This window comes from Lissotriton helveticus, chromosome 3_1 (genome assembly GCF_964261635.1).
Source record: "Lissotriton helveticus chromosome 3_1, aLisHel1.1, whole genome shotgun sequence".
Taxonomy (NCBI): Eukaryota; Metazoa; Chordata; class Amphibia; order Caudata; family Salamandridae; genus Lissotriton; species Lissotriton helveticus.
This window is the reverse complement of record NC_136061.1, coordinates 897,141,716-897,155,188: the sequence shown is the minus strand read 5'-3', so window position 1 is coordinate 897,155,188 and position 13,473 is coordinate 897,141,716. Positions and strand designations below refer to the sequence as shown.

Below are 13,473 nucleotides of genomic sequence, written 5' to 3'. Positions count from 1 at the left end.
AGCGCGCTGAAGATGCCGAAAGTAGAAATCGATGGAATAACATCCGCGTAGTGGGCCTGCCTGAAAAAGTGAAGGGATCGGACATGGTGCAATATCTGGAGAACTGGTTGAAATCGGTGGTGGCCCCTGAGGGATTGTGACCCTTTTATACTCTGGAACGAGCGCACAGAGTACCTGCGAAGCCACTGCAGCAGGGGCGTCCCCCTCGACCGGTGGTGGCGCGCCTGTTGCACTTTAAGGACAGAGATCTGTTGCTCCAAAAGGCCTGCACTGATGGCCCATTTCATGTAGGAAATAGCAAGGTTAATCTGTTTCCGGATTATACTTTCGAGAGTCAACGGCGCCGTACGTCCTTCCTGCCAGTCAAAAAAGAGCTGAGGGTGGAGGGTCTCCAGTACTCCTTGTTGTTTCTAGCTAAATTGAGAATAATATTAGATGGTAAGACTTGTTGTCATGAAACACCAAAGGAAGCATGGACGTGGCTGGAGTCTTATAGAGCTGGAAAGGATGAACAAGAGAGACGGGCCCCAGAACTCTCGGTAGAGCTTCAGATACGCAAATCACATCGGCTTCGACTCCGGCGGCGGTGCTTGCGGAGGCCATCGACGTCGCAAACTGAGGTGGAGCGACGGGGAGTGCTGGAAGCGGTGTCTGCTTTGTCAGGTGAACGGATGGTGCAATCGCCGGAGGGTACAGATTCGGAGAAGGACAAGGAGCACTCGGAAACTGAGACCTCAGAAGCGGATAGTGTACGGCTACCGCCGGTCACACCGGCAACAGCAGATGGGCTATTGGACGAGTAAAGGTTTGAAATCTGGGAGGCTGTTATGAGACTGTTGGGAGCGGAGAGGGGGCCTGTGGACATTACTGCAGAGGCGGGAAGATGGCGTTTGATGCTGCACGGGGGAGGTCCTTCTGCCTCTATTATGCAGTGGCAAGCTCGAAGTTAGTGGGTGCTCAATAGGGCCAGAAATGGTGCGCAGGGGGGAAGAAAATGCTATGTTTCTTCGGGGTTTCGAAGATAGAGCAGGCCTAGAGTTTACGTGGTCGCCCGTTGGCACTGAGCACCCCCCATTGCCCATAAGGCATGCCCTCAGTGACTGCTGGTGGGCTTAGGTGTGTGTTGGTTGTTGCAGTGGTTTGCATGAGGACTAGCAGTTTTGTTCTAGGTCCTGTTCTTGGGGGGGTGGGGGAGCAGGGGAGTTGGGGGAAGTGGTGGGGTAGGGGGGTTACCGGTGTGTTTACTATGGTACGTAGTGAAATATGGACATTATTCTAATGTGATGGGGGCGGTACCTGATTTACGTTGTGTCACCTGGAATGTGAGGGGTCTTCACACAATGACAAGGCGCCACAAGATCCATGCATATTTAGTCAGGTGAGGAATACATATAGCGTTACTTCAAGAAAGAAGAGGGCAGGTTTTTAGCACCACATACTCTGCGTTTGCACGGAGGGCATTGATCTGGATAAGAGCGGAGGTTCCTTTTCAGGTCACAAAACAAACTATTGACCCTGAAGGCAGATTTGTAGCAGTGGAGGGGAGATTGCGAGGTAGGGACATAGCGCTGTGTAGTATATATGCACCAAACATTGAACAGGCGCGCTTCTTAGAACGCTTATCAGGCACATTGGCACATTACTTTACAGGCCCGGTAGTGTTGGGAGGGGATTTTGACTCCATAGTGGACGTGTAACAGGACATGTCACACCCCTCTCTGGCAGACTCCCCTGACCATAGACTGGCCAAATGTAGGCTGGAGTGGCAAAACAGATGGAACTTAGTGGACATATGGGGGATACACCATCCACAAGTCCGGGATTATTCCTACTTCTCTGCGATGCATGACCTGCATGTTCGGTTAGATGCTGTCTTATGCTCCACATCGATAGTGCCCTCCATTATGCACTCTGAATATCTCACTAGGACATTGTCTGATCATAACCCATTGATGTTTACTATGCACTGGATGACGGCAAAGTCTGACATCCCCACTTGGAGGCTACGTCCCGAAACATTGGATGACCCGGTGTTTCAGAGGGATGTAGGAGAGGGGATACCACATTATTTTAATGAGAATGCAGGTACGGCGTCTACTAGAGCATTGGAATGGGATGCCTTGAAGGTGGTGATACGGGGGCTCTGCATTGGTAAACATGTAGGCGTGCGGAGGGTGCTACTACAGGATGTGGACCAGGCAGCCAAGGAAGCTGTGGCGGGGGAGATAGAGAGACTAAGTTGCTTTGATTATAAAACCTATATTACGAAAGTACATGCTGAGGGGGACAAGGCAGGGACGTTGTTAGCTTGGCTGGCCAATCCTGCGACGCGGGGCTCTCCAATCTTGGCACTAAGGGATCAAGATGGTGGCGCTGTATTTACCCAACGTCAGATTTTGGGCTGTTTCTTAGAGTACTATGAGGCATTGTATGAAAGCTCACTGGTGGCGGGGGATTCAGAAATTGACTCCTTTTGGATGGGATGCTCCTTCCAAAGTTGGAAGAGGAACAAACGAAATGGTTGGGCTGAGATATAATGTTGGAAGAAATTAGGAGCGCTATCAAGTACATAGCCCATAATAAGACGCCGGGCGTAGACGGATTGCCTGTGGAATTCTACTTGCAGTATGTGGACTTATTGGCTCCGCGGTTGCTAGAGGTATATAGAGAGGCAAAAGATTTAGGTCAACTTCCCGGATCAATGAGGGAGGCGCTTGTTATCCCATTTTTAAAACCCAGGTGGGAGTGTACCGACACAGCTGCCTACCGACCGTTATCAATGTTGACTACTGATTACAAGATCTTGAGTAGGATATTGGCGACTCGTCTCTTGCAGCACATGACTGGCCTGATCCATGAGGATCAGGCTAGGTTTATCCCAACTAGGAACACAGCCATTAACGTGCGGAGATTAGTGGGGATTTTAGAGGAGGATCAACCTGGCGCACCGAAACCAACGGTGCTTTCAGTGGACATAGAGAAAGCTTTTGATAGCTTGCAATGGTTGTATTTATATAAGACACTTGGACGTTTTGGACTGGGAGGTGAATTTGTAGACTGGACCAGGGTGCTGTACACCTCCGCGGTAGCCAGGGTGAAGGTAGGATCATTGATATCACCTCAATACCGAGTAGCCCGTGGGACGAGACATAGATGCTCGCTTTCCCCTCTATTGTTTGCCCTGGCAATCGAGCCGTTGGCAGCAAGAGCCAGATTGGGACAGAGCTATGAGGGCCTGGGATACAGAGGAGATCGGCAGTATATCTTGCTATATGCGGATGATCTACTGATGTTTCTAGAGGATACGGGAGGTGCCCTGGAGGGAGCAGCGAGCTTGTTGTCAGAGTTTGGTGATGTTTCAGGACTACGGGTGAATTGGGCTAAGACGTGTTTATTTCCCGTGAAGCCCGGCGAGCTACCACCCACCATACCTAGGAGAGTGCGCTGGGAGCCGACCTGCTTGGCGTACCTGGGTGTACATATCTATCATGGGGCCAATGATATGCTGAAAGGGAACGTAGGGAGATGTGTGAGAGCTTTGAAGGGTAGTATGGCCTTTTGAGCTACTCTCCCGTCGTCAGTGATAGGACGGAGAGCGTTGTTAAAAATGGTGGCGCTGCCTAGGCTGTTATATTTTTTTAGAACATTACCTGTTTGGACACCGGGCTCGATCTTTAAGTTATTGAAATCCTTGGTTGTAGGGTTCCTATGGGGATCTGGTAGAAGGAGAGTGGCCCATGCAACACTGGTCAGACCAAAGGCGGAGGGTGGGCTAGCGATTCCCGATTTTGAGCTGTATTATTTGGCGGCTCAACTCCAGGTATTGACGCAAGCAGTTGCATTGGAATTTAGAGGCCCTGAGAACCTGAGAGGTAGGAGAATTCCACGGCACGTTTTATCCTTTATAATTATGCAACAAAAGCTGGACCTTAAAGATCTCTCCCTAGTAGAAAAGACATTGAGATTGTGCTAAAATCGTAGTCAACGAAGGGCAGAAGTGTTACATCCCTATGCGCCCGAAATCCCGTTGGGGATGGCTACAGCATTACCCCACCGTGGCGATTGGACGTCCTTGATGGACTAGGAGCAATCAGGGATTCAGGTACTTGGGGATTTGTATGAGGACGGAGAATTGCTGTCTTACCAGGCATTGCAGGAGAGGTATGATCTTCCTGGGGGAGGATTCTTACTACACGCCGCGCCGGTTTATGCACTATGGACACAGTAGAGGGAAGGGCTCACAGAACCCAAAACAACAATGGCATGCCAATATGTAATGATGGCGGCTGGGACCTTTAAAGCGGTCACATGCCTGTATTCCAGAATGTTGAATGAGGGATTAGCACCACTGGATGCTTTGAGATTAAAATGGGAGTCAGGCATCGGGAAGCCTAGACCGGAGACCGCATGGGAACAGATAATGCGTAGGGCTTGGAAAAGCACGAGGAATGCAAGATTTCAACTGGGGCATTTTTTTATACTACACAGGGCATATTTGACGCCGGGCAGGATTAGGAAGTACTTTAAAGTAGAGGATGCAGCATGCCCTCGGTGTACGAGTGAAGGAGTAGAGCTGGAACATATGCTGTGGGAGTGCCTTAAGCTGGGGGATTACTGGGAAGAAGTGGGAAGCATACTAAATGTGGTCACGGAGCGACACTTAACATTTGACATGGCAGTATGTATACTTCATTGGTTCCCTCATACATCTAAGACCAAGGTAACAAGTAAATTTGTGGATATGGGGTTACTGCTAGCGAAAAGGGAAATAACAAGGCGCTGGAAATCGAAAGAAGGCCATAACAGCAAGAGATGGAAGGCTGAGCTGCCAAAATGGGCTAGTGGCGAGAGTGATCTTAGATATCAGCAGGCGCGACGTCTGCACAATGAGAAGGCACTAGAATCTGCAAAAGCATGGGAGACACTAGTACAATCTTTGTCTGATTACCAAGCAGATGAGGAGTAGGAGGAGGATGTTATGCATGGAGAAGACCCCTTATAGGTACATTGTGAGATACCTTGAATAGTAGTTAAATCACGAAACAAGATTTGATGTAGGTGCTTAAAGTAACACCCCGGTGGGGAGGGATAGGGAAGGACCTGTATTGGGGCTGGGGGTAGTATTAGTAAGAGGATTAAGATTCACAGAACTGAGAAATATAGTACGGCTAGATATGAATCGTCCGGTCATTATTGTATTGAATTCGGAAGTATTATTGGATGGTTTACATACGATGTGCTGGGGAGGGATACTGGAAGGTTTGATGTGCGAAGATAGTGGATGATAAGTATTGTGTAATTTGTGAATATGAAACCAATAAAATATGGTTTTTTTTTTAAATAAGTAATTACAAATCTAATTAGCATTTAAATCTACTTATCATTCATGTACTGAAACAAAATGTTACGTCGGCTCTTCAGTAGTGGTATTTATTTACGCCAACCATTGCATTCTTAAAAGCTAATTGTAAAAATAGCTCGCTTAAAGTATTCTGGATATGCTATTTTTCTATATTCTTGATAGATGCTGTATCCGGTAAGCAAGTAAATTTCACTGCATTCAAATTTGCTTATTTGTATGTTACACAATACCCAAAATAATATGTTTCTGTTTCAGACACTGATGCCACTTCAAATGACACAGTCTTACTCGGGGAATGAAAAGCCACTGGATATCCCAAAAGAGATCTGGATGATGGTGGATCATCTCTACAAAATGGCCTTCGATCAGGTCAGCCATGATAGCTAATGCAAGCACTGGCAGGTAGAAGTCACCAATACTTGCAGTACCTCAGCTTTTGTGAGATCGCCCAACAATGATTTCTCATAGATCTGTAATGACACTGGATACCAATAAGTGAGGCAGGTCAGAAGTATAAGAGGGACAGATTGAGCATTCAGTTTGATCATTGACATTTGGTATAGGTTCCCTGGAAGAAACCAGCACTTTACTCCACTTCCTTGCAAAACCAGTGAATTGACAGTTTTTAGAATGACAATGTAACCGTTCCTTATTGTCCTAGGATTTACCCAGCAGAGTTATGATTAGAGCTTAACTTCATAACTAAAGTAGTGCAATTGTGAAAGACTAACCTAAGTTAAGTGTAGAAGCCACTTAGAGAAGCTATTTGTTTTTGGTTGTGTGGCTTCACAGCTCTCATCAGTACAGGCCAGCAGCATCCACTTGGGTCTATTCCTCAGGGCAGCTGTGCTAAGATGTGACAGGGTCAAATCATTTTTCTTAATCGGTCTATCCTAATTAAGCCAAATCATGAGCCAGATGGGTAAATATGTAGCTATTGCTTTGCTAGTGATATCAATGCCGAGCCATTCCCGCTCCATTTAGAATGTAGCACTTAAAACCTATTGGTGAGAGCTCTGATTATAACAAGGAGAAGTGCAGTATTACCAAGTCATCTTCCAGTATTACCACTACATCTCACAATAGTACCAGAGTTATAAGTTAATGGTGTACAGTGGAAAAATGTCCATTAACCCCATCCTCCAGCAGTGAATCATTCATATATACAAATGCTTGAATCACTGCCCATCGTTGAGGTGGGAATCGTGGGAACCGGTAAACAGTGTTAAAATGGTCATAGGCCTCAACAGCAGTTTTTGTTTAGGAACATATTGATCTCATTTGAAACAATCTGAATATTAGTCAATGAGGGATTACTGCGGAGTTCTCTACTCCTCAATAGTTACCACAGCTCGGATTTCTACTGCATGTCATACATGACAGCTCTGTTCTAACCTTTGTTTGACCTTATACCTGTTGCTCCTTGATCTCTGTTCATCTTTCATGGACTTCAGCAAGTATTCAACATTTATCAAACTGTGAGTTGTTTTATAGGAATGTCTGAAATGTTCACCCCAGTACTGGCCCAGAGGTACAGCTAACTGTTACCAACTGACACTGTGGCTGAGAAAGATCTCTGTACGAGCCTTGCTCAGATTGGGGACAACATAGTTGCGTTGTCAATCCTCATGATAAGTGTATCTATCGCCTTTATTCCACTCATGAAGCATCTTGCAGAAATAACTGCAAGACCTTCCCATCATGGACCCTTAAGAATAAAGATAATAGGTTGGCTGTTAGCTTGCTGGAAAAGAAGATAATTCTCCCTTCTAAAGGGAAGCCCCCTCATCTGGGAAAGTCTCACCAAGCACTTCCACAAAAACGACCCAAAAAAGAAGCATCTGGAACTTTCATGTGAAAGGCATTAAAAAGGAGGAGAAACAACCTACACAAAAAATTGAGCAAAAATCCAGTGCATCTGACATCCTCTCAAACATTTCCATCCTCAATGAAGGTTCCATCGGTGAGTACCATCAGGTTGACAGCCACCTCACTAGTAAAGCCCACCAGCAGTTTCCCATCATGGATGACCAGGGAGCTGGTCCCATAAGCAACAACCCTCACCAAAGACAACACCTGCACCGATCCCTGTGGTGACAATCACCTCCCTGTCAATGTCTCTGTCAGTGACAATTCCAATGCACCCATCGATGGGAGTGACCACCTCAGTGACTATACTTTTGTAAATAGCATTGTCAACAACAGAAAGTCCTTTTCCAGCTTTGTTTTTCTTGCATTTTCTAATGAAGGTTTTTGTGCGCCTCCCACTGCACATACTAGACTCCTAGTTTGAAGCTGATGTCAGTGACCTGGAGCAAGCGTCTGATGCAACCTATAGCAACGTGCAATGGCAGGATTATAAGGCGTGGTTTATGTGAAGAGGGTTACTAGGAGTATGAATCTCAGCCTCAGATGTTCACAAGTGAAGGCTTCCCAAGAAATGATGACAAGTTGGAACCCACAATTCCATGTGTCCTTCCAAAGCAATCTCCTAAACAGAAGGTATTTTCTAACCCATGTGGCCAGCAGTTCCAAAACTAGCACAAACATCATAGGGAACCGGAGACATCCCTGCCTAGTTTCCCTCTCCAGTTGGACCGGACTGGACATCACCCCATTGACCCGTACCCTAGTCCATGGTTGTAAGTAGAGGAGCTCGACCCACCGCCTGTAGCTGGGGCCAAAACCCTTCTTTTTTAATACTTTAAACATATATGGCCACTACAATGTGTCAAACACTATAATTGTTTCCAAGAACATCACCAGCATAAGGGCCTACACTCTCCTATTCTATGCAGTCCACCTTTGTTGCCTCAAGTAATTGAGTTTTGTTCCCCTGTTTGAAAGAGAGCCTGATGAGTCCAGAAGGAGCAAGGACGATACAACACTTTGCAATCTGAATAATAGGTCTTTCGCAGGGATCGTAGCCTCTTAATTTTAATAGCGAGATATTTCCATGAGGCTCAGTCATGATGTGGTTTGCCTTTCGTCATTATTACCACTATTATGGCTATTTGTTGGACATATGGGAGCTGTCTCGTACTCGTGCGTCCTCAAACATATGTAGCACATGATTTGTCAGCTTACTAGCCATGCTTTTATACACCTCCATAGGCAGACCGTTCACCCCTGCTGCTTTGCCTGATTTCTCTCGCCTGACCGCCTTGTTGACTTCATCAGCTGTCAGTTTTTGGATGAAAACTGTAGTATTTTAAAATCTTTGAGAAAATCAAATGAGTTAATTGTTGTAGCTGGCATGTACACCTGTTGATAATAGCCTCATTACTCTGTATGGTCCGCCCTGAGCATGACCTCACCTCTGATACCCAGTTCCTGTTTTGACCAGCCAGGCCTGCAGCTTGCCTGATTTGTTAACTTCTACGTCTAGCCTACGCTGCGGGACAATGAAACTGGTGCTTGCGTCCCCTTCAGCAACTCTCCTGTATTCCTGTTGTTTCAGACGGATATGATGCCCCATTTCCTGGCACTGATTTGGCAGTTCGGGCTGGACTGGTCACATGAGGCACAGGGTCAAGGCTGATTTGCATATGGCCATGTCTGAACTGGGGTGGATTGGTGAGAAAAATAAAGATGGATTAAACCCAGATCTGTGACTGGGGGTGAATGTTTTGCCATTGTGCAACATTCCGTCCATCATCTTCTGTGATTTACTGATTTGAGCAAAGCGCCTTCTCTAGTCCAAGGATCTCCTCTCTCACACCCATCCTAAATATTTGATTGCCTTCCAGAGTGTTATATCCAAATCAGCTATCCCCACATTCTCTGAAAAGTATTGATCTGTTGCATTGTGCATGTTCTTTGTAAGTTCCGTATGTTTAAGGTATCGTGGATCGACATATCCCTCTCTAATTTCACTTTTTCCACTTCTGAGCTGAGCCATTTAGTGGGTGGCCTGATAGTGTCCTGCCATGTTTCATGCCCCTACAAATCGATATGTGTGAATGCTATGAGTTCAGAAGTAATCTATTTGAGACAGGCTATTGTGTGCTCCCAAATAGAATGTGTATGGTCTTTCTGAAGGGTTGTCTGCTTAACATTTCACAGGCTACCATATTTAGGTCTCTCTCGACCATAGAGATACAGTCTGGCAACTGCAGAAACCAATAACTCACTGCTTGTAACAGTGAGGGGTGTAACTTGGGTGGTAAGTAGATTGAGCACGGGTTCACAGACCTTCAACCCCACACCCTCGTCTGCATTTCTTATCTTACAGAGAAATCAACCCATGGTGTTTGGGGAACACTGGGCACTGTTCTTTTCAATTGGAATCCAAACCCCCTCTCCCCAGTGAGAGGTATATCCCAAGTGGGTGAGATCTTACAGCCATACACCTCAAGCACTTTACAGCTATTACCTTTCAGATGGTTCTCCTGGATCATAAACACATCTGGTCCATGTTGCCTGAGGAACGGCATGACCACCTGCCTTTTTATTTTGCTGCCTAGACAGTCGACGTTTCTGGACATCAACTTTCAATCAATCAGTCAATCAATCAATGTGTAGTGGTGTTAGCCATCAGTGGATATTGCTTGTGTTTCCGTTTCAATAAATGGTAGGCCCTGTTTTACTGTGTTCCCTTCTCTTCCCTCGTGGCGCATTGATTTTACTCATCCTTCCATGTTAGTTATGTGTCTTAATAAAAAAAAAACACAAAACATTTGCTATTTGTTTCCCAACTAATTCCCCCCCCCCCCAACCACCCCCTCTCCTGCCGAGCTGTTCAGGTTCCAAACTACCTGGCCTCCCAATATGCAAAGTGCTTATCACCCCAACTTGGGTGTGCCCATTACTACATGTCTTTCAGTGACTTCACATGTATATTTCTATGAGCCCGTTCATCTCGACCCTTTGTGGAGGCCCTCTGCACAATCGCCCTGTCCCAGTTTCTATCTCCTATCGCACAGCAGACCGACTCTCAGTCTCAAGCTCATCCTGTCCCTTCAATCCTTCCACCTCCTCAGTCGCATCTCTGTTTTGGTCAGAATTGTCATCCACTGTTTGCTGTTGTCTCCAACTGCTCAATGATGGTTAGAGTCCTTTTTAGGTCGAGGGACCTATACGCTGCGAAGCAGCTTCCGGTCCGGAGATCTTATGTTTTGGAGTAGGGCACTTTAGATCCGCCTCTCAGCTCCGTTCGCTTCCATTGGCTGGCTTCCTAAACTGAGGCCAGCCATTGGAAGAGAAGGGAGTCACTCCGAACAAGCCCCGTCTTTTTCGGATTTGGGGGCGTAAGTTTTGCTGTTCTTTAGACAGTGACGTCGTCCGTCACTCAGGACAGCAAAACACGCCCCCGAAACCGAAAAATTTCGGAAGCTTGATGCCGCCATTTTTTTCCCTGCATCAGCAGAGAAGGAGCGACTGTTTGCACCACTGGGGAAGTAAGGGGAGCTCCGCGACATGCCTGCCGAACAGGAGGCGTCTCCACAGCTGAGGAGAGGCGGGACTGGTCAAGGTTAACTGTCGGTGCCCTTCCGCTGCCTCAGAGTCTTGAAGGAGCGACTGTTTGCACCCCTGGGGAAGTAAGGGGAGCTCCGCGACATGCCTGCCGAACAGAAGGTGTCTCCACAGCTGAGGAGAGGCGGGACTGGTCAAGGTTAACTGTCGGTGCCCTTCCGCTGCCTCAGAGTCTTCGCCAGAGAAGCCCCGCTGAGGAGGGCTCCCACGAGCAGCACACGCACCAGGAGCAGCGCCGGAAAAGGGGAGTTCCCGCAACAGTCCGGTCCCAGAGCACACCCCTACACCTGGTCCTCCTGCCTCGAACCCTCCGCGCCGTTGTTTATTTTCTTCCCCTTATTGATGAGGGCCACTGTCTGCGCGGCCCCCGAGTCCTCACCCTCGTGTCGGCAGTTCCGCATAGGCCACCACCAGCACCCCCACGAACATCCCTCCCCACTGTCCTGCCAAGCAACCCTTGTGCTCCCGACCCCAACAACGCATTCACGAACTTCCCCTGAGCCCTCAACACTTTCAAACCACCAGCCAACCCGTTCACGGGCGCCCCTCCCTGCGCACAAGTCGTCCTGGTACACACCTATCCCAGCCTTCGCACCCACCCTCCGTGTTCTGCGCCTCATCCCCTCTGCTGCTATCATTGTTGCCCCATTCGGCCGCAAGCCACTGTCCCGCAGGACACAACTCGTCCTATTCGTCCGACCCCTCCCCCTGTCCACCCGCCGCAGGCTGCGCACCTCTCCCATCTCTTGCCAGCCCGTCTTCTTCCGTGCCCAGCATGCCCACCCCGAATTGACATCCGCCACCACCAGGCCAGCAGTACCCTCCACCCACTTCGTGTCCTTGCTCCCCCCACGTTATTCCTTTGCCACTCCACCCTGCATGCTGCAGTCGGTTCCCTCAAGTGCCCCGAGCGCCACCCGTCCGCCCCGTGGAAGACAGGCCTCCACTGTCCTGTCCAGCCACACCCTGTGCTGCCGGCCCCATCCCTGCACCCAAACCCTCAGCTGAGCCCCCAGCCATCTGCAACCAGCCAACCCTACCCGTGCGCCCCTCAGGTCTTCCCGTGTGCCCGCCCATGCCATCCTTCGCACCTGACCTCCTTTTCATCGCCCCCCCTCCCCTCCGCTGCTATTGATCTTGTGTTGAGCCACGTGGCACCTCTGCCCCCCTTCTGACGCGCGCCACTGTCCCGCCAGACGCCGCCTCGTCCCGTACTTATTTTACCGAAACCTTTGTTACCCTTCATTGCGAGCCCCTCCCCCTCCCTCCCGCATCGGGGCAAAGTCGGGAGTGGATCTGCTCCATGTCAGCTATGCGATGTCCTTCTGCCCGAGTGAGTGAGCCAAGAGACCTCCAGCCCTCAGCCAGCGCCGCCATACCAGCTACCTGCATTCCTCGCATGCCTCCCATCCCCCCTTGCATCTTTACCGCCCCGAACACAAACCACTACCAGCCCCTGTTTAACCCCACCGTCCCGTGCCAGCAAACCAAGGACCCCCCAGCAGTCCCCCCATCCCCAGAGGCCCTGTGTGCCGTTGCTGCTCACTACCTCACTCTCTCTCTCTCTCAAATACACTAACTCAATTTCACTCTCTCATTCACAACATCACTCTCTCTAGCTCACTACTTCACAACATCACTCTCTTTTTCTATCTCAATACATCACAACAACTCTCACCCTCACTACCTCATTCTTTCACTACCTCACTCTCTATATCTCTCAGTACCTCACTCTCTATCTACTTCACTCTCTCACAAAAAAATATCACTACATCACTACTCAAAATATATCTATAACACTAACTCACTCTCTCCATTAACTCTCTCCAAAACATCACTATCTCTTTCTATATCACTCTCACTACCTCACTATAACACAACTCACTCCCTCAAAATATCACTACATCACTCTCTCGCTAAATCACTCTCCATCTCACTACATCACAACTTCACTCTTTCTCTCCGACTCACTACATCACTCTCTATCTCACTACATCACAAAATCCCTCTCCCTCACTAACTCACTCTTTCACTACCTCACTCTCTCTCACTCTCTATCTACTTCACTCTCTCTCGCTACATAACTCTCTATACATCACTACTCCCCTCTATCTATATCACTACTTCACTATCTCACAACTTCTCTCTCTAAAAACATCACTATGTCACTCTCTCACTACCTCACTCTCTATCTCACATCACAACATCACTCACTCTCTACCTCACTCTTTCTATCTCACTAACTCAATTTCACTCTCTTTCACTACCTCTCTCACTACATCACAACATCACTCTCTGCTTACATCTAACTACTTCACAACATCCCTCTCCCTCACTACATCACTGTTTCAATACCTCACACACTCTCTCACTAACTCACTCTCTCTCACTACTTCACTCCCTCTCACTACTTCACTCTCTCTATATCTCACTAACTCACTCTCTCTCTGCTAATGCAATAAGTAACACATATCCAAAATATTACGCTAATGCCAACAGAAATTACAATGCCATTTATTTAGGGTTAATAAAAAAAAATACAAATAGCTCTACCTATAATATTGCCGAGACCATTGCATTGTAAATGCTTGTTCTTTCTCTCCTCTGCCATGGCGACAATCTTTGTCTTGTGCATG

At 47.9% G+C, this 13,473-nt stretch overlaps 1 protein-coding gene across 4 annotated transcripts in view; it reads left to right on the top strand.

Moving 5' to 3' along the window:
• INPP5B (inositol polyphosphate-5-phosphatase B) overlaps nt 1-13,473 on the top strand; it is a 923,852-nt gene that overhangs the window by 697,865 nt on the left and 212,514 nt on the right. For all 4 annotated transcript variants that reach the window (XM_078681233.1, XM_078681230.1, XM_078681231.1 and 1 more), the window contains one exon: nt 5,618-5,731. In XM_078681233.1, the coding sequence (XP_078537359.1) occupies nt 5,618-5,731 (114 nt within the window). The remainder of the gene's footprint in view (nt 1-5,617; nt 5,732-13,473) is intronic.